We start from the raw sequence: 25,749 nt of genomic DNA on the forward strand, positions 1-25,749 counted from the left end.
TGTTCATCTATGATTCATTTCCAAGCTAAATGACTAAAGCGAAAGAGTTAATCAGGCGATGTGGGCAAAATTTTATTGGCTTGTTTGACTTGAAGTGACTGATGTTCTGATGTAGGTCTAGTCGTCGTCTCCCCCCGACTTCTCGATCACTTTCTTCATCCACCGGCCCATCCTGAACAGGTGGGTGTAGAAGCCGTACTTCCCGTCGCGGTCGCAGCCCTCGCCCCAGGACACGATGCCGATCTGGTACCAGCGGTTCTCTGCCGGGTACTGAACAGAGGGCAGATTCTGGATCAGGCTGGAAACTCGCATCCGAGTCAACCACCAAGACTTTTACTCATTAACTTTGTTTATTAAAGATACTACCCTCTGCTGGTCACTAGAAGCATTGCAGGCTCATTCCTTACCTTCATCACAAACGGTCCTCCGCTGTCACCCTCACAGGCGTCACCACGTTTGCTCTCTTCTGGTTTATAACCTGCATAAACAAAGCCTTATATTTAAATGGGGCAACTAGAGGGGAACCTCGGGGCAGAAAGACATCAGACATGACCTTTGCCACTGTTGCTGCCCACCAATCAGAGAATCAGAGTTATGATAGGCTCCATAGTGATTTTTTTAACTAATTTCTTAACCTACATCTCCAAACACTGATTTAACTTTCTACTTAGTGGGGATAAGAATTACAGTAACAATCTGGGTCTACAAACAGTAACCATATTAGACTCGTAGGTTCAGAAATTTCTGACTTTCCAAACCAGAACTCCAAACTGGAGCGTTGTCCAAGTCCAAATGGAGTCATTGTGGACACCTGATTGATCAACAGGAACCATTACCTGCACAGAACATGTTGTCTGTGATCCTCACTGAGGTGGACTTGCGGCAGGTGTCCTGTTCCACTATTGGAAGGTGGATTTGTTGGAGAACTGAAGGTAAGTTTCTGGCTGAAGGGTTCCAGGTTTCCTGCAGGTTCCCCCAGCCGGTCACTCGCCCCTTGAAGCCTTCGCTCATTAGCCTGTAAGGGAAACATGGTTTCTGGTTCCAGTTGGACAATGGAGAAAAAAACCTTTATGGATAAAGGTTTGGACAGACAGGAGTGTTCATCTTACGTTCTAGCGACCTCTTTGCTGGGCAGGCAGATGGGATGGATCTGGTCTGAGAAAGTGACGGGTCGTCTTAGGTGCAGCAGAGCGATGTCCCGGTTCAGATTCTCCCTCCAGTTGTATTTGGGATGGACGATGATTTCATCAATTGCCACGATCTTCTCGATTCCTCGCTCAAACCTGGAGAGAGGAAGAAGGATGCGCCTCCGGTCAGCATGGTGTCATGTTAAACTGGGTCAAAACTACATACACCTCTAGGTATCTACCACCTTACTTTGAGGTGAAGTGGAACAATTTTAAGATGTCTCCTTACATTATTCCTTTCTCTTTGTGTAATGCACCAGTACAATTGGCAGCAAAACACCCCCTCAGCATGCTGGTCCCACTACCATGTTTGACCTTCCCAGAACATTCTTCTCGTCAATATATCCAAATAGTCTCTTGTGTCCACCAAGCTAATCTCCAGAAGACCCTGACCTCAACCTGATTGAATATTTCTAGTTAAAAAGTCTGATCGGTATCAGTTCTGCCTGGCAGGGAGGACAAACTGTTGAGATCAACATAGATGGTGATTAGTGGAGAAGACAGCAGGCAGGTTGTCTCACGTGGCTCTGTTGTGTTTCCCCAGTCGGACCAGGATGTCGTTGACGGTGTAGTTCTTGTTCCAGGGTGGGTAGAGGACGCAGTGCGCTGCAGTCAGGATCCACTCGTCACTGATCAGACTGGCTCCACATAGGAGCTCCTGTGGGCTGCGTTTGTACAGCATCACCTGCCTGCAAACAGCAAAATCCTTCTGCTTGTCCCTTGATCTGTCTTTTATTGGGGTAAGCAGCCATGATGTCTCATAGTTGTAGGTGCGGTTACCATGGAGCTGAAGCAACCTCAGCTTCGTCACCCCCAACGATCCGTTGCTCTCTGTAGGACTCCAGGAGCTCATTTTCATTTTTATCTTGTTTGCCCTTCTGTTCAAAGAGAGGACGCCGCCCGCAGACTGAAACACAGTCAGAAACACCCAAAACCAGTTAACACACCAGTCTGCCAGTATCTCCATCAACTGGTGCAGTGAAACAAACACAGACCAATAGCGTGCCACTAGATCTAGCCAATAAACACAGTTTTCTGGCAGCTGCTGGAACCTTTTATGTTCAATTTTATGTCCAAATGTCAAATTAGTTAATTAAAATACAGATAACTTTGACTGGTAACATTCTTTATGTATTTTAATATTTAACTAGCAACATTGTAACATGTTGCTTGTTATAAGTACATGACACAGAAGAGTTGTGATCAGATGACTCACCACTTTCTCCTTGACCAAAGGAACGAGGACTGAAGAAGAGTTTTTTCTCGGGACCCAGGACTGTTCGCTCCGTTCCTCTGTCGTCTGTTGTCTCCTCTCCACCAAACAGAGGATCCTCTGAGACACACAGGTGAACAGCAGCAACAGGTGAGGGGCCAGCTGACCCATATGCTGGTGTAATCACTGGTCATGGGTTGGTACTGTACCGCACAACTCCAGGTCACAGTAGTCAATTGTGATGTTTCCAGAAATCTTGACGTAGCACCAGGGGCCCTCGGGGTCGTTGTCTGGATTTCTGCACTTGTTTCTCTCCAGAACCACCTCTGGGATGAACGTTTTACCCCGGCTGACGGCTAAAACCTCTGGTGATGACCACTGAAGACAGGTGTGCCCTTGTGCTGTGACACTGAGGTCACCAGTGTAGTCAATGCCATAGCTTGGTAAACAAACTGTAGTCCTGACTGGTTCTGGTGCCACAGTGGTCGGGACAAACACCTCACCTTGACAAAAAGCAGGTGTTTACTCAAACTATCCTCCAAGAACCAAACAACATGGTGGCAGCAGACCGTGAAGGGAGAGTTTCAATAAATTCAGATGAACTCTTACCACATTTAGGTACTCTGCAGGTCTCTTTCTGGACCGTTGGGTCTGTGGTGAAACACCAGGGTCCTCCTGGACGGTTGTCAGGGTTCCTGCAGAAGTTCTCCTTCAGGATGCTGTTTGGTACTGAAGCGTTAAACTCCCTGCAGACAAACAGTTACCACAGAATTTCAGGTCCATTAGTTTGTTGACTTGTAAAATTTCACATTTATTGGTTGTTGTTTGTTGTTTGACTGGTTCTGGTTAGCTTAAGAGTTGGTCAATGGTTGACTGGTTGGGTTGTAGTAGATCTATGTTGTTTGGCTTTCATGTACATGGGTTGTTAATTCTGTGAGGTTGCTGGTTGATCTCAGATTAGGTGATTAATGAGACACTCAAAGCTTTCATTAAGCTGGTTAACTGATCTGTTCGATGGTTTACAGATTAGATGGTTTGGTTATTGATCAAATTAATAGTCCAGTTAGTTGGGAAGCCTTGAACGAAGATCTTAGCCAGTTAGTTGATTGATTCATTGATTGCTTGCTCTGTGCCCCACAAGAACTTGTGGTTGGCCAATTGCTTGGATTGCTAAAGACGTGGTTGGTTGATCAATTGGTCACTGGGTTGGTTGGTCATTTTGTTGGTTGGTGTTCTGTGGTTTCTTTACTTAATAAATTGTTTTGTAGATAACTGAGCCTTGGTCATGTTAGTATCTTGCAGCAGAAATAGTTGGGTGAAACCTTCATCATTGTGTTGCTCAGGTTCTGGTGAGGTAAACATACCTGTAGATGGGATGAGGGAACCTGCCTGACCAGTATTGGCATTTTTTGCCCGATTGTGTGATGTTGATGTCTCCTTTGTAGCTTCCTCCAATACCAGTGACACACTCACCTGAACACAGCAGAACCGTTAACCATGTGATGACTGGCTACCTGCTTTTAACTTCTGGTAACCAGTTTGTTACCTTGTACACAACCCCTGATGATGTTGATGTTTTCTTTTGTTCTTTGCATCACAGTTCCTTTACAGTCTGTTGGAGACAAACAGGAGCTGCATGTTTGTGTGCTGAACTGCTCTGGACTTTGGTTCTGTTTGCAGTGCAGCTGCATCAGCTGAATAAACTTCATTTAAACTACAAACCCAACTGGATTAAATCAGCACCAAGTCCAGTAACTACTTGGTTTTTCTGGGAGTAAATGTCACCAGAACCAATAAACTTCAAGTTAATTTAGCTTGAATTAAACCTAAAGCAACTGAGGCTAAGCTAACAGTCTGATCACAACATAATTTTCTCTAGATAATTTCCTTGTTCTTCCCTACACCTGGAGCAGAATCCTGCTGGATATTTACGTACCCAGATACGTGGCCCAGAACTTTTCCTGCAGAAACAAAAAGTTTATTGTAGGTTGATCTGATCTCAGATCTGTTAGCCATGACAGTTACAGTGAAGCCACACCGTTTTATCGTTCTGCTCAAACACTTCTCTGGCTTCTTCATGGTCACAGATTTCCTCCACACACTCCCTCTCCAGGTTACCTGAGGAGAAACAACACACACACACACAAACACACCGTTCAAATTCACATGAAGGAGAGAGTGTGTCCAGCCAGGTGTGACCTGCTGAGTTACCTGGTTTCATCTCCTCCCATAGCTGATTGGCTCGGCGGTTTCGGACCAGAACCTGTGAAGCCAGCTGGCTGTTGAGAAAAACTAGAAAAATATAAAATAAACAAAAGATACAATTTAAAGATTAATACTCAGATGTTATCTCTGGAGACAATCCCAATAACACAGTAAATACTTGGTACCATTGTTGGCCAGACAGCTGTGCAGTGCAAACAGCAGCAGAACAGCGGCCCGTTTAGACGTGGGTTCCACCATAATCCAGAACCTCAGAACCCGACCCAGCAGTGTCTAGTCACACTCTCAGCGTCTGTCTGAACTCTGCTGGTGGAGGCAGGGGGAAGCTTATTGACTGAAGGGTCAAAGTGTGAGTCTGGCTGAGTGGGATGTTTAATGCAACTTTCTGTCCTGTTTACCGTCATCCGGACCAAACAGAACCTCCTGTGACTGGCTGGGGGACATGGAGAACACCTGCTGGCCTTTTCCCTCTCAGAACAACCTGTGTCAGACACTCTGATGGAGCAGGTCGGAGGTCAGAGGTCAGGTTCATCTCTCTACTTTAGGAGCTTTGAGAGAACAGAATCAGGAGAGATTAAAGTACTGGATGTGTTCTTATTGATCGGATCTCCGTGTGACTCGGCTGAGCTCACAGGTCAAATATTTACCTGGAGATATGGAGGTGAAAGTCTCCCTGCTTGGTTCTGCTGGGTCCAAACAGAACCAGAGGAACAGATCAACAGGAGAATGATCCAGAACATTTCTCCGTCATTTACAGTGTTTACTTTAACAACTTTATATCACAAAATTAAACAGTTTAGCGTTTTCAAAACACAAACACTGCCCTCTGCTGGTGAAGTTTATAATTACAGTCTGATGGTTTTCTGGGCCCAATCGGTCCTCCATAGAGAGGTCCGAAACCAGGACCGCTGCTGACCCAAAAGAACAACATATCACTTTTACCAGAAACATCATGACTATCCTCAGACTTCTGGGAAAATAAAAGTCCAACAGAGGAACAGATCAACAGGAGAACAATGGTCCAAAACTCACCAACACGTCTCAGACCGTCTTATTAAAAGCAGGCTTCAGACACCAAGGACACAGAAACCATCAGAACCTAATGCTGTCCTACTAAACGTTCTAGATTTAATCTTTAAATTAAATTTACTTTACACATTTCAAGCTCTTCTTAAAAAGCAAGCGGCTAATTCCAGGATAGAAACACAGAAACAGGTGAAAGGTTTCACCTGGAAGCAGCAGCAGGTCTAATGTTATCCACATTATCATGAAGCATGAAGCATTAATGGTGTGATAACATTATTAATGGTTGCTACTCAGGCTAAAATCACTCATTTCAGTTTTATAATTCCACCACCAAAGGGAGACAAACAGCGGCTCTTGAAAATGACTGAACAGACGTAATCTCTTGATTCCCTTATATTCTTATAAATCTGATGTAATTTGATTTAAACCAGTTGGTTGAAGTTCATAATTTAATCTTTTTAATTAGTTTCATCAGTAATTGATCCGTTTCTGAGTGTTTATATCCAGTCGAGGTTCAATTCTTCCCTTCAAACAAACTGTGATTAAAAAAAAACTAAACTGAAAATTAAATGGAAAAAAAAAAGAAAAAAAAATCCGGAAAACTGTCTGTCCCTGAAGGTGTAACTTAAGGTGCGGCTAAACTCAGTGGGTGGAGCCAATAAGCAGGAAGTAGTTTAGTCTTCAGACGCCTTCAACGCTGTAAGTTTGTTTTCTTCATACTGTCATATTTGAGCTTCACTGTAAAAACTGTTTAAGTTTTACTAAAATAATTAAAACAAATCCAGCTTCAGATCGTTTGCTACATTTAGTTCACTTTATTCAGGATTTTCTGTTTGATGTCATTTAAAGGTCAGCACATGTGAAATAAAACTAGTTTTTAAAATGTTTAAAAGCCATTTTTAGCCTGATGATCATAAGATCAGATGGTATATTAGAGATCTGAGGGTTTTTATTTCATTTTAGACTGAAATCTAATTTTAGAAACGACTGGATGTTTCTGTCAGAGGGCTCGATTAGCAGCAGGAGGGAAAACCCGGGATTGGTAAACTTTCAGAGAATGTGAAGCAGAGACACCTGACTGAAAAGAGCTGCAGAAATAAACTTTGAATTATAAAGTGACGTGAGAGCAGCTGACCGAGGGGGAGAACCAGAACTCTGTGGTTCCTCTGCTGACCAGAAATAAATTAAAACATTAATCAACCAGTTAATCTTGAATCGCTGCTCCCATCCTGAGGCTCTTATTTCACTTACAAACAAACAGAAATTTAGGAACTAAAATCTTAACCATTAGTTGAGCTTCATTCTAAGATGTTGTAATTAAAGGATCTGATGTGGAAAAACTAACCCTACTCTCACCTTTCCTCTGATCATAAACTTCTGCTTTTATCACATCTGAGGTCGACTTTCACACTGGGACAATTTATTCAGCTGCTATGTTTTATGTTCTGCATATTTTAATCAAACATTGCAGAGACAGCACTGAACAACTGTGCTCTGCAGCAGGTGGGAGATAAAAATGAATCAGTTTTACAATAATAAATAGAACATGAAAAACAACTAAAGCAATAGAGAGATGAGATATTCAGCCTGTTGCATCCGTCTGTTTACGTTTCAGACCCACATGCAGGGAAACACTCAGGAGAGAAGAAATCAGTTAAAGCTCTTTATTTACAAAGTGAAGTAATGTGAAAAGGTGGTGATCTGGGGTGTGTTAGGGGAACTCCTGGAAGAAATAATGAATTAGAGGAGCAGATGAAGGTAGCAAGAGGAAATGTTGGACATGGGACTTACACATGATAAGAGGTGAAACTGCAGGATGTTTGGTAGAGAAACTGATGAGCCACATGAGTTAACACTCAGGCAACAAGTGACTGGCAACAAGTGACTGGCAACCAGCTCCTTATATCCAGGGTGGAATGAGGCCTGATTCCCTGCAGGTGTTCAACCTCAACCATGCAACAGTTTCACCTTAGCGCCCTCTGGTGGCTACCTGCTGCAAAGCCACAGAGAAAACAGCAGAGATACTCTAAAAGCTAGTAACTGGATCCACCTCCAGTTCTGAAACCCACCACAACATCGTTCTACTGTTTTATGATGTTTTCTATTTTAAGTTTCTTCCCAGAATGTTGAGTCCATGAAGAGCTGCTATGAGTCCACCCAGCTTGTTCAGAACCAGACTTTCTCTGAAGAACACGTGAGTGGATGTGATGTTGATCTTTTGTCCTGCTACAATAAAACAATTCAAGGTTATTGGACTCATATCTGGACATTTATTAACTAGACATCCAGAGTGACTCAGATCAGCATAACCTGAGACATTTAACATGTAAAAACCTGAAACAGTTTTGTGCATCATTAAAAGCAATAAATGATAATATAATATATTGATGTACTGAGATAAATATTGAGTTTTTCAGGCAGCTTAAAGTATAAAATCAATTTGGAAATATGTTCAAAATGAAAGTTGTGTTTGTCTCTTTATGTATTTATTATTGTGTTTATGTATTGATTAATTATCGATTTATTTATAGATCTAAAAAACATATTTCTTTGTGCATTTATTAATTTTATTCATTTAAAATTTTTCTTAGATTTTATTGTGATACATTTATTTATGCATTGATTTATTATTAATTAATTAATTTACTTATTTATTTTAGATGTATTTACAAATCTATTAATGTTTTTCTGAATTTTCAAAATTTCTAAATGTATTTATGTATTTATTTGTTTGTTTATATATGGATTTTTAAAAATGAATTTATTTATTCCCATGTCTTCTCTAGATTTGGTCTCTGGGAACCAGAACCTGATTCTGCTCCGGATTCTGTCCTTCAACCTCAACCCAGCTGTTTGTCATTTCGGAGCAACCAATCAAAATCAGCACCTCTTCAATTTAAAGGAGGGTTCTGTACATCTGAACCGGATCAGTGCCAGTTCTTTCTCTCCAGGTAAAATAATTAAAAACGATGAACTGCTCTGACTTTTTTCTATCAGTAGAATGAAGTGTTCCTTTTCAATATTTTGAATTAGTCCATTTTTGATGTAAAAATGAATTAATTAACAACAACATCTGATCAGAGTTCAAAACCTGGAACTCGGATCAAATTGATGAATGAGAGATGTAACCAGAACTGTCCTGGTTGTGACTGGATGAAAAGTTTTCTCTTGTTTAAAACCAGGATCACCAGGATCCTGGTTCCAATGCAGGTTGGAACCAAAACAAATGTGGACCTAAAATGTTCTTTTGTCTCCCATGATCCACCAAACCCCAAGTTCTGATCCAGAACCTGAATGCAGTTGTTTGTCCCTGAGGAGCAACCAGGCAGGAGGATGGAAATCCCAGCCAGACCTGAGGTCAGTTCCTCAGTTAGACTTCAACCAGCAGGAGCAGATTTTCAAAACAAAAGCATCAAACATTTGGCTGAGGGGCTTGAAACAGAAAGAGAAAACTTAAAGCATATTCTGACTTAAAACAACTTTAACAACAATCATCTAAAATACCATTTTCTTGATGGAAAAACAAATACATTAAATATTTATCATTTATTATTTTTAAATATTTTAATTTGAAAGATGTTGTGTGTTTTTATAAATTATTTTGGGTTCCTCCACAGAGTGGACCAGCAGAGCTCGGAGGCTCCCAGAGGTCCGTCTGCACAGCAGCATCAAACACATCTGGACTCCATATTTACGGTCTGTACATCAGTTCTGTTCAGTCAACTTCCTGTTGCTCTTTTTAGACCAGATCCAGGATCTTCAGTCTCTCCAACATGGACCTGATGTTCTGATCCAGTCTGACTTGTCATCATCTGGGATTCCTTTTCAGGAACTGGAGCGAAACATGATCTGTTTTATAAAGAACGAGCTGAAGAAGATCCAGAAGGTTTTGAATCCATGTTACCCAGAATGCTTAGAGAGTCAGAAGGAGGATGAGGAGATGGTGGAGGGTGATGATGACAAGCAGAGGAGGAGGAGCAGCACAGAAGCTTTGCTGAAGATCATAGTTTTCTTCTTGAGGAAGATGAATCAGGAGGAACTGGCCGAGCATCTGCAGAGCAGTAAGATAATTATTAAAATCTCAATTTTCAATTAAATAACTGAAAAACAATTAAGTAAAAGGGTTGATGCAACACAACGCAGTGGCCATAGTTTTCTTGCCAGAATCTCATGCTAGTCCATCCTAGCCTTGACTTTTCCTCATGGGCTTATCCTGTCAACATCTCCATCCTCAGAGATATTCTTGATGGAGGTAATATTCCTGAAGCTGCAGTCAGAAAACCTGATTGGCTCTCAGATAGGGTAGTGGTTGATGTTTCTATGATTGAAAAGTGGAATCTTTTTGTTACTTTGCCCTATTTTAAGAAAAATAGTTTTGAAGTGATCCATATCTCAGGTGAACTCATGTCTTTTATCTGTTTGTAGAAACTCCTTCCATGTGTCAGGATAACCTTAAATCCTCAATGAAGAAGAAGTTCCAGAGTGTGTTTGAGGGCATCGCTAAAGCAGGAAGTCCAACCCTCCTGAACCAGATCTACACAGAGCTCTACATCACAGAGGGAGGGAATGGAGAGGTCAATGATGAACATGAGGTCAGACAGATTGAAACAGCATCCAGGAAACCAGACAGACCAGAAACAACAATCAGACAAGAAGACATCTTTAAAGTCCAACCTGGAAGAGATCAACCAATCAGAACAGTGATGACAAAGGGAGTGGCTGGCATTGGGAAAACAGTCTTAATACAAAAGTTCACTCTGGACTGGGCTGAAGACAAAACCAACCAGAACATCCAGTTTATATTTCCATTCACCTTCAGAGAGCTGAATGTCCTGAAAGAAAAAAAGTTCAGTTTGGTGGAACTGATTCATCATTTATTTCCTGAAACCAAAGGAATCAGCAGTTTTGAAACGTTTCAGGTTCTGTTCATCTTTGATGGTCTGGATGAAAGTCGACTTGATCTGGATTTCAACAACAATCCGTTCCTGACTGATGTTACAGAGTCCAGCTCACTGGATGTTCTGCTGACAAACCTCATCAGGGGGAAACTGTTTCCTTCTGCTCTCCTCTGGATAACCACACGACCTGCAGCAGCCAATCAGATCCCTGCTCAGTGTGTTGGCATGGTGACAGAGGTCAGAGGGTTCAATGACCCCCAGAAGGAGGAATACTTCAGGAAGAGATTCAGAGATGAAAAGCAGGCAAGAAGGATCCTTTCCCACATCATGACTTCAAGAAGTCTCCACATCATGTGTCACATCCCAGTTTTCTGCTGGATCACTGCTACAGTTCTGGATGATATGATAAAGACCACAGAGGGAGGAGATCTGCCCAGCACCCTGACTGAGATGTACATCCATTTCCTGGTGGTTCAGACCAAAGTGAGGAAGGTGAAATATGATGGAGGATCTGAAACAGATCCACACTGGAGTCCAGAGAGCAGGAAGATGATTGAGTCTCTGGGAAAACTGGCTTTTGATCAGCTGCAGAAAGGAAACCTGATCTTCTATGAATCAGACCTGACAGAGTGTGGCATCAATATCACAGCAGCCTCAGTGTATTCAGGAGTGTTCACACAGATCTTTAAAGAGGAGAGAGGTCTGTACCAGGACAAGGTGTTCTGTTTCGTCCATCTGAGTGTTCAGGAGTTTCTGGCTGCCCTTCATGTTCATCTGACCTTCATCAGATCTGGTGTCAATCTGCTTGAAGAATGTGAGCCAGAAGATAAGGAGTCAGCAGTGGCTAATTTACATCAGATCGCTGTGGACAAGGCATTACGAAGTCCAAATGGACACCTGGACTTGTTTCTCCGGTTCCTCCTGGGTCTTTCACTGCAGGCCAATCAGAGACTCCTACATGGTCTCCAGACACAGAAGGCAAGAAGCTTACAGAAAAACCAGGAAACAATTCAGTACATAAAGCAAAAGATCAGTGACAATGTGTCTATAGATAAAAGCATCAACCTGTTCTACTGTCTGAATGAGCTCAAGGATTGTTCCTTACAGGAGGAGATCAGAAAGTACCTCAAATCAGGAAGTCTCTCCACAGATAAACTGTCTTCTACTCAGTGGTCAGCTCTGGTCTTCATCTTACTGTCATCTGGAAAAGATCTGGATGAGTTTGACCTGAAGAAATACTCGGCCTCAGAAGAGGCTCTCCTCAGACTGCTGCCAGTGGTTAAAGCTGCTAAGAAAGCTGTGTGAGTATACTTGTTTTGATTACATAAATGTCACAATTCTTATAAACAACTTCATAAGGAACCTGCAATACGAGTACAAATAATTAGAAATATATATGTATTTGTTTAATTTGTCACATTTACCTGATCTAAAATGAGCCCAATTCTTTATTGAGACTGAGTGCAGTTCTGAGAGTAGATGTCTATTTACATTAGATGTCTATTTATGTTTTTATTGTAAACGTGACATGTTGGTTTTCAGGTTGAGTGGCTGTAACCTGTCAGCAAGAAGCTGTGAAGCTCTTTCCTCAGTTCTGGGTTCCCAGTCATCTAGTTTGAGAGAGCTGGACCTAAGTAACAACGACTTGGAGGATTCTGGGATAAAGCAACTGTGCCAAGGACTGGAGAGTCCATGTTGCAAACTGGAAACGCTCAGGTCAGATCACATTCTCTGTTGTTATGCAACTTTAAAACCACATTCATGATAAGGGACCCATGAGGGCTTAATTATATACACCCAGTTGGGAGTGTCTCCATTGGCAGTTTGTGGGCTTGAATGTGAGCAGGACTGTGGGAACATGGACAGACTGACCTTGTAGAAACTGTGATCAACACTTCAATGATGCACAACATTTTTTATGTCTGCTCTGGTAGCCAGTTTGTCAGAAATCCTCAGTGAACAATTCACTGGATGAATATACAAAATCTGAACGTTTGTGTACCTGGATGTAATAGATTTATTTGTTGTGTCTTCAGTCTTTCAGGCTGTCTGATCTCAGAGAAAGGCTGCTCCTCTCTGGCTTCGGCTCTGATCTCCAACCCCTCCCACCTGAGAGAGCTGGACCTGAGCTACAACCATCCAGGAGAGTCAGGACTGCAGCTGCTCTCAGCCAGTCAAAAGATTCCCGATTGCAGACTGGACACCATCAGGTTAGGACTCATCATCCTTGTAAAATAAATTACAGGATGCATCCGAGGTCTACAATCTGGTCCTGGATGTTTTAAGCTTGTCTCTGCTCCAACACAACTGAATAAAACATTTATTCATCTTATAACCATATTAAATCAGATGTGTTCAAGTAGAAAAACACTAGAAAAAAGCAGGACAAAAGTAACCAAGGAACAGAATTGTCTACCTCAGACCACATCTGAGCAAAATTTAATTTGTTCTTTACTATGTCCTGAAGTAACTCTGCAAGAATACCTGAATAATTAATCATGTCAGTGAAACAGACAACCAATGAAAAAATAGCATTGATGATGCTTCTGTTGCACAGAGTAGATAATAAAGATAATGATAATGAAGACTGTGTCTTTCATGCCTTGCAGAGCTGAACCTGGTTCTGTCCAGTGGTTGAAACCAAACTTCAGAAAATGTAAGAGTGCATAATTTTTATTCACATTTATTGGTTTTTTTGTTGTAGTTTAAGAAGTTACTAATTTGTAGTACTTTGCAAAATAATTTTTAATCAAACTTTTTACACAGTTTGTTCTGTCAGAACAGTTTTAAAAATATGTTAAAATCTTTCTTTAGACTTCTGTGAGCTCACACTGGACCCAAACACGGCTCACAAGTTCCTCAAACTGTCTGAGAACAACAGGAAGGTGACCGACTTACGGAAGGAACACCCATACCCTGATCACCCAGCAAGATTTGACTACTGGCCCCAGGTGCTGTGTGAAACTGGTTTGACTGGTCGCTGTTACTGGGAGGTTGAATGGGTTGGAAAGGTTTATGTTGCAGTGAGCTACAGAGGGATTGGAAGAAATGGTGACAGCGATGGCTCCAAGTTTGGAGGGAATGATCAGTCTTGGTGTCTTGCCTGTACTGATGGAGGATTCAGTGCTTGGCACAACAACAGCGGGTCACCGATTCCTCTTCCTTCCTCGCCCACCGTCTCTCACCGTGTTGGAGTCTATGTGGACCGTCCTGCTGGTATCCTGTCCTTCTACAGAGTCTCTGGTGATGTGGTGACCCACCTCCACACCTTCAGCACCACATTCACTGAACCTCTTTATGCTGGATTTGGTTATGGGGTCAAATTGAATTCCTCTGCTCTTTTGTGTCAGCTGTAAGCAAACAGGATGTGATTTGATTAACTTGATAAAAAAAATATTCCTGTATATGAGATCAAACTAGAACAGGAAGAGGAGGCATCTTCAAATGTTCAAAATGAAACTGTAGAATCTGTATTTATTTTCACAAGCACATAAAACTTTGTTTGGTGATTAAATTATTACTTTACTCCTTATAATAAGGTGGGGTGTAATTAGCCTCTTAAGTTTGTATTAAACAGTAATGAACCTGTATATTTTTTGTCATGTGCAACATAGAAAATGCAATGATATTGTTATTGATTTTATTTATTTTAAAAATTATTTTACTTATGAAGTATTTGCTTCTATCTGTGATGTCATACTTATCAGCTGCTCCCGTCTTTTGCAATTCCAGGGGCACAGAAATTTATACCAGAGCAACATATCCCTACATTTTCCTCACATCTTTCCATGCTAATACATCATTATATTTATTTAAAAATTTTCCTCAAAAATGGTCTAAAACATTAGATGTGATGTTGATACCCACCTGCAGGTGGCAGTATTTACCTCCACTACACTCCTGTCAGACTTTCTTGATGTCAAGTCATAGCTTGTGATTGACAGAGTATAAAAACTGTGAGTAACTTATTTATGTTCATTTAAGAATAAAAATGTTTGTGTGTTCAAGTCTGCAATTTTTAAATCTTTTTTTCTTCTATATGTAGATTTTGAAAGACGTTTAATGAATAAAGATCAGTAGCACCACAAAATAAAAAACAAAATCAATTGCAAAAATTCTCTAGAGAGACTGACATGTTGATGTTAAACCTTTAAAAATAAAAACCTAAAATTCTTTGCATTTTGTGGTTTGCTGCTTCTCTTGATGTGAAAACAGTAGATGTGAAAATCTCGACCTTGACCTTGGTGAACTCTGGGAGAGACGATGTTTAACAGTCCTGGGGGAAAAAGTTAAGAATTATTGGTTATTTAACTTACAATGAAGATAAGAATCGGAAGCTGGAGAACCTGGAGAGATCCCCTACATGGAAAGAGAAAACATAACTTGGTGCACAAGTGCAGGTTTTAAACCAGAGACCAAAGGCTCTGAAAGTTGATTTTACAGTCAATATTACACTTAAAACTTTACAGTTTTTAAACCACCATAAAGACAAAGGAGTTAAAGATATTTTATTAAAAGCTAACTTACATGCTTATTTTATTATGATAAAAGTTGTCTAATAAATAGTATGATGAATAAAGTTTTCTAGAACACATATTAAAGTTAGAATAACTTCTCCGTATAAAATAAACCTTCAATATATAAACTGCAGCCTATCAGGATTTGGGATGGTGGGAAGTGGAGGCCAATCAATAAACGGCCTTGGTTACCAGCTTCCTGCTATTAAACCTCTTACGTTTCAATAATGTTCTTGTTAGATGTGTCAGATGATCCTGAAGTTGTGAAACATAATTTATATAATCTAATCTTTCCCAACAATTAACAGAAACACAATAGGAACAGGCGTCTTCATGTTGTACATTAAAATGTTACTGCAGAGTTGAAAAATGACTCTGTTTCTATGAACAGACCACAAAACTACTTGTTACTGTTGAGAATTTATTGAAAATTATGTTTTACTTTTCCAAAGAATTTTTCTGTTCAACTCACTAACGAGTTGCAGGTGTGAGTGTGAGAGAGAGAGAGAGAGAGAGAGAGAGAGAGAGAGGGAGAGAGAGAGAGAGAGAGGGAGAGAGAGAGAGAGAGGGAGAGGGAGAGAGAGAGAGGGAGGAGTGGGAGAGAGAGAGTACACAGGGAACAAGAATAAATCTAACATTAAAGAATAACTAAATAATTATTAGAAAGGCATAATTAAACTACAGTGACAATGAATAACTAGAAACCAGAAATAAACATAATAAACTAGAATCTCTAGGAAAGAACTGAAGTGAAAATAGAACAATGCAAAACCGATAAAAAAACAGAAAAAATTACAAAACCAAAACAACTCCTAACAAATTAAGTAGTGCATTAAATGATGAACGTGTGTAATTTTTCATGTTTCATGTTTCATGTTTGTTCTTATAAAATATAGTCAATATTTTGTCTTTGTTTACAGTCCATTGTCCACAACATGAAGAATCATTTAAATAACATTTAAGATATTTCATCTTCCTGGTTTTTAGAGAGTAATTGAGATAAATATTGACTTTACATGACTTTACATACACTTTACTCATCAGATACAAATAAACTATATTTCAGTTTCCGTCACATTAATCTTTGGTGTTAAACATAAAAATAAATCGATATTAATTCAGGATTTCTGGATAAGCATAAAGAAAAGTAGATTACTTAATAGTGAGGTACATATAAAGCACTAAGTTTTATAAAGGATTGTGGTTGTACATAATTATGCATCAAAAATATCAGTATTATTATTATAATGCTGAATAATAAAGAGAAAAAAATAACAAAACTAGCAGTTGTGGAACTTCTTTAGGATTTGCTGCATTCAAACATATTATATTTATGTACATACACATACAAATAAAAAAATCACTAACTCTCCATTTTTCTTCAGTTCTATATAACAGCAACTTTGCCTAAATAAACTACATTTAAGAGTTAAGATATTTAGGGAAAGGAAAACAAAAATAACTGAGAATATGAGAACAAAACAAAATGAATACATGAATGTAAAAAGTGTTTTAAAGATGATTTTTTTAGAGTCTTCAGATTAAAGAAACAGAGGAATTAGTGAGGACTGCAAATCCAGGGTAGAGAGTTTCAGTGAATGTGGTGTAGTGGTGATCACTGAGTTAGAGGAAACTGTTTAGTTAGTTTGCCAAGAAACTTAACTTAAAATGCAATTCAAGGACAATACTTATCCATTGGTAGTGTAAAAATATTCATCCATAAATCAGATCAAAGGTCTTAGTCTTCACTTCAGTGCAGATCTCACATTTATACAATGCATAAATAAAAAATAAAAAAATGGATAATATGAAGTTTTTACATGGATTAATTGTCAACATTTCCTTTTTTCAAAAAGTAAAGCTAAGCGAGCAAAACTAGGCTGTAGAAGAATGGGAGCAGAACTTTTCTCAGCATCTTCAGACTAAAGAAACAGAGGAATTAGAAAAGACAGCAAATCCAGGGTAGAGAGGTTCAGTGAATGTGGTGTTGAAGGTGTAGAGGTGGATCAGCGAGTCAGCGGAGACTCTGTAGAAGGACAGAACACCACCAGGACAGTCCACATACACTGCTACTCTGTTAGAGACAGAGGAGGAAGATATGGATGTTCCTGACTTATTGCTCCAGAGACAGTTACCATGGCGATCAGAGTGGATCAAACTCCAAGAAAGATTATTCATCCCAAACCGACAGTCACTGCTGTTTCCTTTCCTCCCAATTCCTTTGTAGCTTAATGAAATATCAACACCTTTTCCAATCTCCACCTCATAATAACATCGACCAGTCAGACCGTCTTTACATAGAAGCTGAGGCCTCACATCAAATCTGTCCGGATGGTCAGGATATGACTGAAGCTCCTCCACTGATGTCACCTTCCTGTTGCCTTCAGACAGTTTGAGTTTTCTGTTCACTGTGTTTGAATCAAAGGTGAGTTGACAGGAATCTGATGGAGAAAACAAACAATCCAGATATTGATCATTTATTGGCCCTTTGATGGCGATACTTGATGGGACAGTTTGATGTGAGCTGTTTTGTTGAATCAAATAAGAAACACTTACACTTCCTCAAGCCTGGTTTCAACCATTGGACCCCAGCAGGCTCCACCCTGAAAGGAGGAGGGAGAGACAGACCATCAATCTCTTTCAGGAGGTAAACATGGACATTACATGTCTCTTAAAAGCACTTTATTATACACTGAGATCTAATAATGTGTTCTGTCTTAGCTGACTCAGTTCATTACAGATGACAACAACAAGGCGTAGAATGAAGGTAGAAGAAAATGTTTACTGATCTTCTTCCTCCCTATCAGATATTATAGCTGATTATTGCATCTTCTTACTTAAGTTTGAACTGTGGACTCCTCTTTGTCGCTTTCAGCAGCTTCTTTTCTGCATCTCCTGGATTGTTGTAGCTCAGGTCCAGCTCTTTTAGATTTGAGAGGCTGGAGGTCAGAGCTGAGGCCAGAGAACTACAACCATCCTCTGTTATCAGACAGCCTGAGAGGCTGCAGATGAAAAAAGGATGCAAAGATTTCAAACATTTGTGGGAACAAGCTATCTAAATGTTTCATTATCATATCAATGACAGCAAATTGTATTTGGTCTTTAAATACAGAAAACTGAACATCAGTCACTAGATCGTCAAGCAAAAATTATTTTACCTTAGGATCTCCAACATGCATTGTGAACTTCTTAGTCCATCACACAACAACTTCACCCCCAAATCCATTAGATTGTTGTTACTCAAGTCTAACTCTCTTAAATTTGAGGACTGGCTGCTCAGGACTTTAGACAGAGGTTCATAGCTTCTCTCTGAGAGATTACAGCCACTCATCCTAAAAGAATAGAAATCATGTTAGACTAAAATTAAAAGGCAAAAGTCAGGTTTCCTCTAGATTTCTCCATGTAAACTTACACTGCTTTTTGTGTTGCTTTGACCACAGGCAACAGACTCACAAGAGTCTCATCTGAAGGAGAATACTTTTTCAGATCAAACTCATCCAGATCTTTTTCTGATGACAGTAAGATGAAGACCAGAGCTGACCACTGAGCAGGAGACAGTTTATCAGCGGAGAGACGTCCTGAACTCAGAGACTGTTGGATCTCCTCCACTAGAGAACGATCATTCAGTTCATTCAGACAATGAAACAGATTAATGCTTTTCTCTGTAGACACATTGTCACTGATTTTCTTCTTTATGTACTGAGCTGTTTCATGGTTGGTCTGTAAGATACTTCCTGTCTGTGTGAGCAGACCTTGTAGGAGTCTCTGATTGGCCTGCAGTGAAAGACCCAGGAGGAACCGGAGAAACATGTCCAGATGTCCATTTGGATTTTGTAATGCTTTGTCCACAGCACTCTGATGCATATTCACCAATGCCAATTCATTATCTACTTTCTCAGGTTCCTCAATAAGATTGACTCCAGAGTTGATGAAGGTCAGATGAACATGAAGGGCAGCCAGAAACTCCTAAACACTCAGATGGACGAAGCAGAACACCTTGTCCTGGTACAGACCTCTCTCTTCTTTAAAGATCTGTGTGAACACTCCTGAATACACTGAGGCTGCTGTGATATTGATGCCACACTCTGTCAGGTCTGATTCATAGAAGATCAGGTTTCCTTTCTGCAGCTGATCAAAAGCCAGTTTTCCCAGAGACTCAATCATCTTCCTGCTCTCTGGACTCCAGTGTGGATCTGTTTCAGATCCTCCATCATACTTGACCTTCCTCACTTTGGTCTGAACCACCAGGAAGTGGATGTACATCTCAGTCAGAGTCTTGGGCAGTTTTCCTCCTTCTGTGGTCTCCATCACATCCTCCAGAACTGTAGCAGTGATCCAGCAGAAGACTGGGATGTGACACATGATGTGGAGACTTCTTGAAGTCTTCATGTGGGAGATGATTTTGCTCGCTAGCTCCTTATCACTGAATCTCTTCCTGAAGTATTCCTCTTTCTGCGGGTCATTGAACCCTCTGACCTCTGTTACCATGCCAACACACTGAGGAGGGATCTGATTGGCTGCTGCAGGTCGTGTGGTTATCCAGAGGAGAGCAGAGGGAAGCAGTTTCCCCCTGATGAGGTTTGTCAGCAGAACATCCAGTGAGCTGGACTCTGTAGCATCAGTCAGGATCTCATTGTTGAAATCCAGATCAAGTCGACTTTCATCCAGGCTATCAATGATGAACAGAACCTGGAACTGTTCAAAGCTGCTGATTCCTTTGGTTTCAGGAAATAAATGATGAATCAGTTCCACCAAGCTGAACTTTTTTTCTTTCAGGACATTCAGCTCTCTGAAATTAAATGGAAATATGAACTGGATGTTCTGGTTGGTTTTGTCTTCAGCCCAGTCCAGAGTGAACTTTTGTATTAAGACTGTTTTCCCAATGCCAGCCGCTCCCTTTGTCATCACTGTTTTAATTGGCTGATCTCTACCAGGTGGGACTTTAAAGATGTCTTCCAGTTTTATTGTTGTTTCTGTTTTGTGTTGTTTCCTGTGTGCTGTTTCAATCTGTCTGACCTCATGTTCCTGGTTGACCTCTCCAGTTTCTCCCTCTGTGATGTAGAGCTCAGTGTAGATCTGGTTCAGGAGGGCTGGGTTTCCTGCTTTAGTGATCCCCTCAAACACACACTGGAACTTCTTCTTCAGGTTAGATTTGAGGTTATACATGCACACACCAGAAGACCCTGAATTTGTGGGGGGAAAAAAGTCACATTTGTATTGATATATCTCTTTATCTACCAAAGAAAAACATAAAGAAACCAAAAATGCTATACACACAATAGATACAGGTCAAAGGCAATAGCAAATCTAAAAACGTAGATATTTGTGGGTTACATAAATTTTTGAAAAATATTTATATTTATGTACATAGATAGGAATACCAGAGATATATTGGCTAGTGTTACTAAAAGTTAGTGTATTTATATTTTTAATATTTCTTTATTTTAACATAAGTCTAGTTGCAAACGTTTCAAGTACATTATTGACACATTGGCTCCTCCATAGAATTGCCACCTTATTGTTATGAAATAGTTTGTCTTAATTGTTAGATTAGATTTTTTTTTATCTGATTAAGTGTAGTTAAATGTTGATCAGGTGATGATAGATGGGTGATTTTAATATTAATGTTGACAGAGACTGATAGCCTAAATGTATTTTTTAATGGTACTTCACCTCCTCAATGGTATTAAGCTTCTTTAGAATTAGCTGTTTCATGGCCCCTAAATCTCTATGCAGAATTGAAAGATGGGATCTGAAAATATTCTTTCCTGTATATTTGCTTTAGGGCATTTTAGATGTTTATGAAAGTCTTACTGCTTTGTAAAAGGTCAGCCAGTCCCTCCTGACCCATGGTCTTCAGAGTGTTTACTACGATCTTCAAAAATGCCTCTCTGCTGTTCCTTTGTTTCTCATCTTCACCATCGCTCTGACTTTCTAAACTTTCTTTGTAATCTGGAATCAAAACATTCTTTGTTTTCTTCAACTCATTTGTTGCAAAAGTAAAAATGTTTTCTTTCAGCTCCTGGAACAGAATATGAGATAAAACACAAATCAGAGTGAAATCATGGACTCAAACATCAGGTCCATGTTGGACAGACTGACGGTCCTTTGGTCTACAAAGACCAACAGAACCAACATACATACCGTCCATATGGAGTCCAGTAGTGCCTGATGCTGCTGTACAGACAGACCACTGGGATCCTCTGAGCTCGCCTGGTCCATGCTGTGGAGGAACCAGGAATAATTAGTTCCCATTTTCTCTACAATACTAACTGACACAGTGATGATCCATGTTTATAAATTGGTCACAGCTAAATCGGTTCTCTAGTTCAGCTCCTTTGGGCAAGAAAAGTTGCAGCAGTCTTACACAAGGTGATAAAAATGGTTTACATAAAATTAAAAGGCAATACATTAAAAACCTCACAGCAAAGCATTAATATGACATCAACAGAAACAGTAAAACATGAATTAATAACCAACACATACTAAGATTAAACATTGTTACCTATTTGGAAAAGCTCAATTAATCAGCGACATTTTCAGTCCTAAATTTAAAAGAATTGTGTTTAATTCAGAACTGACAAACACAAATTAAAAATGATCATCAAATTATCTTACCTACTGACAAAAACATGGAGCAGATGTCTTTTAACAGGAAACTCTGGCCAAAATCTGACAATTGTACAAAGCTGACTGAGTTATAAACTATGTGGACAGTAGAGATTTTTATCGGAAGGATTTTTTTATTCATCTCTATTGTATACTCTATCCTTTATTCTTGTTCGCTTAACTTCATTCCTGATTCAAAATGTTTGGTCTTTAGTCCAATAATACCTTCTGTTTTATGTGTAATAAACTGAAGACAATTTTATCTGGTGACAAAGAAAATACAGCTGTGGATCATCAGCATATATAGATATAATAATGTTAGGGAAACATGTACATAGGGAATAAAAATCAATCAGCAAGAGACCCCTGATTAAATTAACATCTGATGTTAGATCAAATGTACAGCTGATACCAATTAAATTGTTTTCCCTGAATTTATTGTTGTATCACATTATTTCCACTAGTTTGTGTATCTGTATGTACTACTGGCACTAGTGTTAAAGAACAAAATGTATTTTCTGTTGTACAGTTACACAATAAAAGTCAGATAAAGCTATCTTGGATGTGAAGGTTGCTGACAGCGTTTATAAGGGTGTGGTAAAACTGAAACAGAAAGAACCGTTATCAATTCATGCACATTGCTCTCTGTAGGAGGGACTCCTCTTTCCACTAACATTGAGAGTTTCACATTGAGGCGACTACAATGGGTGCAGTCATTTCCAGAAACCATAAACTACATAGAAAAGAATAATAAAAAAATAAAGTCATGCAGCCTGATAATCATTAATCATTACAATCCAGACACATTACAATTATGGTGACTAAAGTAATAATTTGGTTTTTTGTGTGTGTATTTTTGTGTTCAGTTGAGTCTCTGTGTTGTCCTGTCTATCCCTTGATTGTCCCCAGCTGCCCCTCGTTACCTCCTAATTACCTTCCTTGTGTATTTAATCCCACCTGTGTCTCTGTTTCCTTGTCGGATCCTCGTCTTTTGTCATTGTCTTAGCCAGTACTACCTGTGTTGAGTTTCTTGCCTCTGAGTTCACCAGTGCAGCCTGGACTTCTGTTTGCCTGTAAGAACTTTGATTTAATCCTTCATTCTCTTTATAATCTGGGTCCTGCACTTCCATCCTCACCATTTCAAACCACAAATCATGGCAGATGATTCCAACACTGAACTCTAATCATTAGAGTAATACAAATAGCTTTTTAGATTTGCTAATTTTTACAGCACTGGTTACAATGGTTTCTGTCTTTTACAAAAATAAATAAATAACTAGAACCAAACAGTATTTTTTTGCTATTATAAGTGAGATATTCAGAGAAAGTTGGTAGAGTTTGTATGTTTCCTCTGCCTATGTGCACAAATACAATCGTTCATAACTGGTTTGATCACTTGAATCTCAGTATTTAGCGCGATTGTACCATCACACTTACCTCTTTGTAGAAGGTTGATTTGATTTCAAATCAATTAAACGCTCACTTGACTTGTTACTCTTGAACGACACGATGCTGGGTTCTGTTTCAGAACCATGTTTCCTCCTGTGAATAAATTTGTTTCAGTGATGTGATCGTGGACACAGAGAAAAGCTGCAAACACATGTAAATCCACAACAATACTGGATAAAATTGATATTTATATCAGTGGGACACACACTGATCAATAACCACTTTATTCATAGAAAGGCATAATGAAGAGCTGAGCTAAAATTAAAATAAAGCATGTGAAACTGTTAAATTTACAGCACTTAGATCAAATTCACCTCTTTGTAGCTGGAGGTTCAGCTGATTTAAAATCAATTAATCGTCCAGTTGACTTGTTACTCTTGAACGACACGATGCTGGGTTCTGGTTCTGATCCAGGTCCAGCTTTCTTCCTGTAAATAAAAATGGTTTAATCAGGAATTATTATCTGTAATAATCCAGTTCAGACTTTCCCTCCCTGTCTCCACCTGAGTGAACGGAACCAACCCTCATTAATTGATTTAAAATAAATTAATGAGTTCAAGGGAACCTTCTGCAGTAAAGACTGATGGAGATTCAGAACCAACTCAGACTTGGACTTTTTTTTTACTTAAAAACATCCTGCATATGTGAAAAACACTGATGAAATATTGAATGCATGCTGCTAGTGTCTAATTGTTTATATTATTTTCCAAATAGCTTCATCACGTTTCATTTGACCACTAGGAGCAGGTTTGAAATGTTTCACATCTGTCTGTCCATAAATATCCAGTCTGGATCACATGTTGTGGTTTTAATTCCCAGATTTTACAACATATCAGAAGAAATACTGTCAAAAAATCATTGCAATAAAAATGTGTAGCAGAAACATTCAAATTAGACAGAAGAAACACAGAAAATGGTATTTAATTTCTGAAATGTGAGGAGCTAAACTCATGATGGAATAAAGATACAACATGTAGGTCCAGTTTACCTCTTTGTAGCTGGAGGTTGATTTGATTTAAAATCAACTAATCGTCCAGTTGACTTATCACTCTGTAAGGAAATACAGCTGGATTCTGGTCCAGGTTCTGGTTCTGGTTCAGATTCATTCCTGTAGAAACATTGGTTGTTGATGTAAATGTTTAATTCTGTTAATGAGTAAAATCTCTAAACAAACAATGATCTAAAATGAAATGTCACTTCCACAAAGTGACATGTGTAATGAAAAAAACTGTTGATTGTCTCATTTAATTAACAATAAAACAAAGAAAAACACAGAAATCTTTGCAAAGTCACATTAAGTTATACTTTTCTATTTGCTGCAACAGAAATGATTTTTCCTCATTATTGTGCATTTATTACTGAGAAAACAGAGATGTTGATCTGACCTCTGGTTTTCCTCCTGCAGAGAGGTTTCAGTCGGAGTGACTCTGTCCTCACGCTGATCCATCTTCACTACGTCTCACTGCTTCACCTGCAGAGCAAACAAAGACATGGAGAACCAGAACCACTGAAATCAGGTCAAGATATTCTGGTATGTTTGATCTGAAACGCGAGAAACAACAGATCGTTAATAAACTTAACAATAATGTGGATTCATCTCAAAACAACAGAAACACAAATTATAACTTCACCTGTTAGAATCTCTGATATAGTATGAAGTTTTAAAATTATTCTACATATTTTGTAGAACAAACTTAGAAATGTTCTATGTTGTGAGGAAAACATTAAATTTCAAACCTGCAGAAGAAGATTAACTTCAGTTATCAACTGAAATAAAATGCTGCAAATATTCAGAGAGAAACGTTTGGCATCATCCTCCCTCAAAGCTCCTCCTTCGGTTCAGAGTTCAGTCAACTCAACCGCCGAACCAGAATCGGTTCTGGTTGGATTCTACCAAGTGACTTGTTTCTGAAACTAAACTTTATCCTTAAGCTACAAAATTTAAACAGAACCAGAGCCGATAAAAATGTCCGTCTTTTTCACAATATTATTTCAGTAGCATTTTTATCCATTATGACACGTCATCAACGGTCCGTCAAATCACCCTAATCATGTCGGCCCTGTTCTGTTCTGATCCAACTTCTCTTGACTTCAGTCCAGTTCTTTATTCGCGTTACCTGAGACGCACCGCGTCTTTCTTCCACTTGTTTCCCTCAAAAGTTTTAGTGAATCAGAAACAACTATTTTCACTAATTTTAACTCGGAACAGAGCAAACCAGACTCCGAGCTGATCTGCAGCTGATTTCGGGTCGAACCGAGCCCTTATTTAGTGCGCTGTCTGCCAGGAAACGCTCCGTCGCGCAGATTCTCCAGTACCGATTAAAATGTATTAATGGGAACTGTGGAACTGCGCACATATGCAGAAACTGAGCTGCAAACACATTTTTATTAACCAGTAAATAAAAATATGCTACATTACCTTAAAATGGAGGTTTTTCATCTGCGTCATATTCTGATTCAAAGTGAAAGTATAAAAGCAGGACATAGACAGAATGGAGTGGGCGTGGCTTCTGTTGTTTACTAAAGTTTATTACTCTGGATAGGAACGGATAGGACAACATTTAATCAATAATTTATGTCTAGTTACTTTCTGAAACCCGCTTCACATATTTAGATTGCAAATAATG

General features: G+C 39.4%; 3 protein-coding genes across 3 annotated transcripts; 1 reads left to right on the forward strand and 2 right to left on the reverse strand.

Annotated features, from left to right (window-relative positions):
* Window positions 1–51: 51 nt before the first annotated feature.
* Window positions 52–5,026, reverse strand: f2 (coagulation factor II (thrombin)). The gene is made up of 15 exons (XM_044109629.1): window positions 4,791–5,026; window positions 4,612–4,692; window positions 4,439–4,518; window positions 4,337–4,361; window positions 3,947–4,012; window positions 3,765–3,873; window positions 3,010–3,146; window positions 2,610–2,903; window positions 2,404–2,520; window positions 1,968–2,094; window positions 1,709–1,876; window positions 1,110–1,283; window positions 837–1,015; window positions 408–478; window positions 52–270 (listed from the first exon to the last, which is right to left on the reverse strand). Exons 1-15 carry the CDS (start codon window positions 4,861–4,863, stop codon window positions 118–120), a joined length of 1,854 nt encoding a protein of 617 aa, XP_043965564.1. The 5' UTR covers window positions 4,864–5,026; the 3' UTR covers window positions 52–117.
* A 1,265-nt stretch (window positions 5,027–6,291) lies between these two features.
* On the forward strand, window positions 6,292–14,720 carry LOC122827038 (NLR family CARD domain-containing protein 3-like). The gene is made up of 11 exons (XM_044109545.1): window positions 6,292–6,348; window positions 7,761–7,843; window positions 8,436–8,600; window positions 8,926–9,006; window positions 9,267–9,345; window positions 9,479–9,710; window positions 10,075–11,848; window positions 12,090–12,263; window positions 12,584–12,757; window positions 13,157–13,203; window positions 13,362–14,720. The coding sequence occupies exons 2-11, from the start codon at window positions 7,797–7,799 to the stop codon at window positions 13,901–13,903; spliced, it is 3,315 nt and encodes a 1,104-aa protein (XP_043965480.1). The 5' UTR covers window positions 6,292–6,348; window positions 7,761–7,796; the 3' UTR covers window positions 13,904–14,720.
* A 1,434-nt stretch (window positions 14,721–16,154) lies between these two features.
* LOC122827036 (NLR family CARD domain-containing protein 3-like) lies at window positions 16,155–25,624 on the reverse strand. The gene is given in 12 exon segments (XM_044109540.1): window positions 16,155–17,505; window positions 17,621–17,667; window positions 17,902–18,066; window positions 18,223–18,396; window positions 18,477–20,247; window positions 20,879–21,086; window positions 21,209–21,287; window positions 23,111–23,215; window positions 23,437–23,550; window positions 24,111–24,230; window positions 24,508–24,593; window positions 25,542–25,624. Coding segments are annotated over 11 exon segments (3,369 nt in total). The 5' UTR covers window positions 24,570–24,593; window positions 25,542–25,624; the 3' UTR covers window positions 16,155–16,981.
* Between the last annotated feature and the right edge of the window lie 125 nt (window positions 25,625–25,749).

The sequence above is a fragment of the Gambusia affinis genome, linkage group LG24 (assembly GCF_019740435.1).
Source record: "Gambusia affinis linkage group LG24, SWU_Gaff_1.0, whole genome shotgun sequence".
NCBI lineage: Eukaryota > Metazoa > Chordata > Actinopteri > Cyprinodontiformes > Poeciliidae > Gambusia > Gambusia affinis.

Excerpts from the sequence above, each read along its gene's own strand:
- f2 (XM_044109629.1), bottom strand. The coding sequence starts at position 4,863 with ATGGTGGAACCCACGTCTAAACGGGCCGCTGTTCTGCTGCTGTTTGCA. Across the intron at positions 4,693-4,790 it reads CAGCTGTCTGGCCAACAATG|TTTTTCTCAACAGCCAGCTG; the intron begins GTACCAAGTATT and ends ATATTTTTCTAG. Across the intron at positions 3,147-3,764 it reads TTCCCTCATCCCATCTACAG|GGAGTTTAACGCTTCAGTAC; the intron begins GTATGTTTACCT and ends GTTTGTCTGCAG.
- LOC122827038 (XM_044109545.1), top strand. The coding sequence starts at position 7,797 with ATGAGTCCACCCAGCTTGTTCAGAACCAGACTTTCTCTGAAGAACAC. Across the intron at positions 7,844-8,435 it reads AGACTTTCTCTGAAGAACAC|ATTTGGTCTCTGGGAACCAG; the intron begins GTGAGTGGATGT and ends TGTCTTCTCTAG. Across the intron at positions 13,204-13,361 it reads GAAACCAAACTTCAGAAAAT|ACTTCTGTGAGCTCACACTG; the intron begins GTAAGAGTGCAT and ends ATCTTTCTTTAG.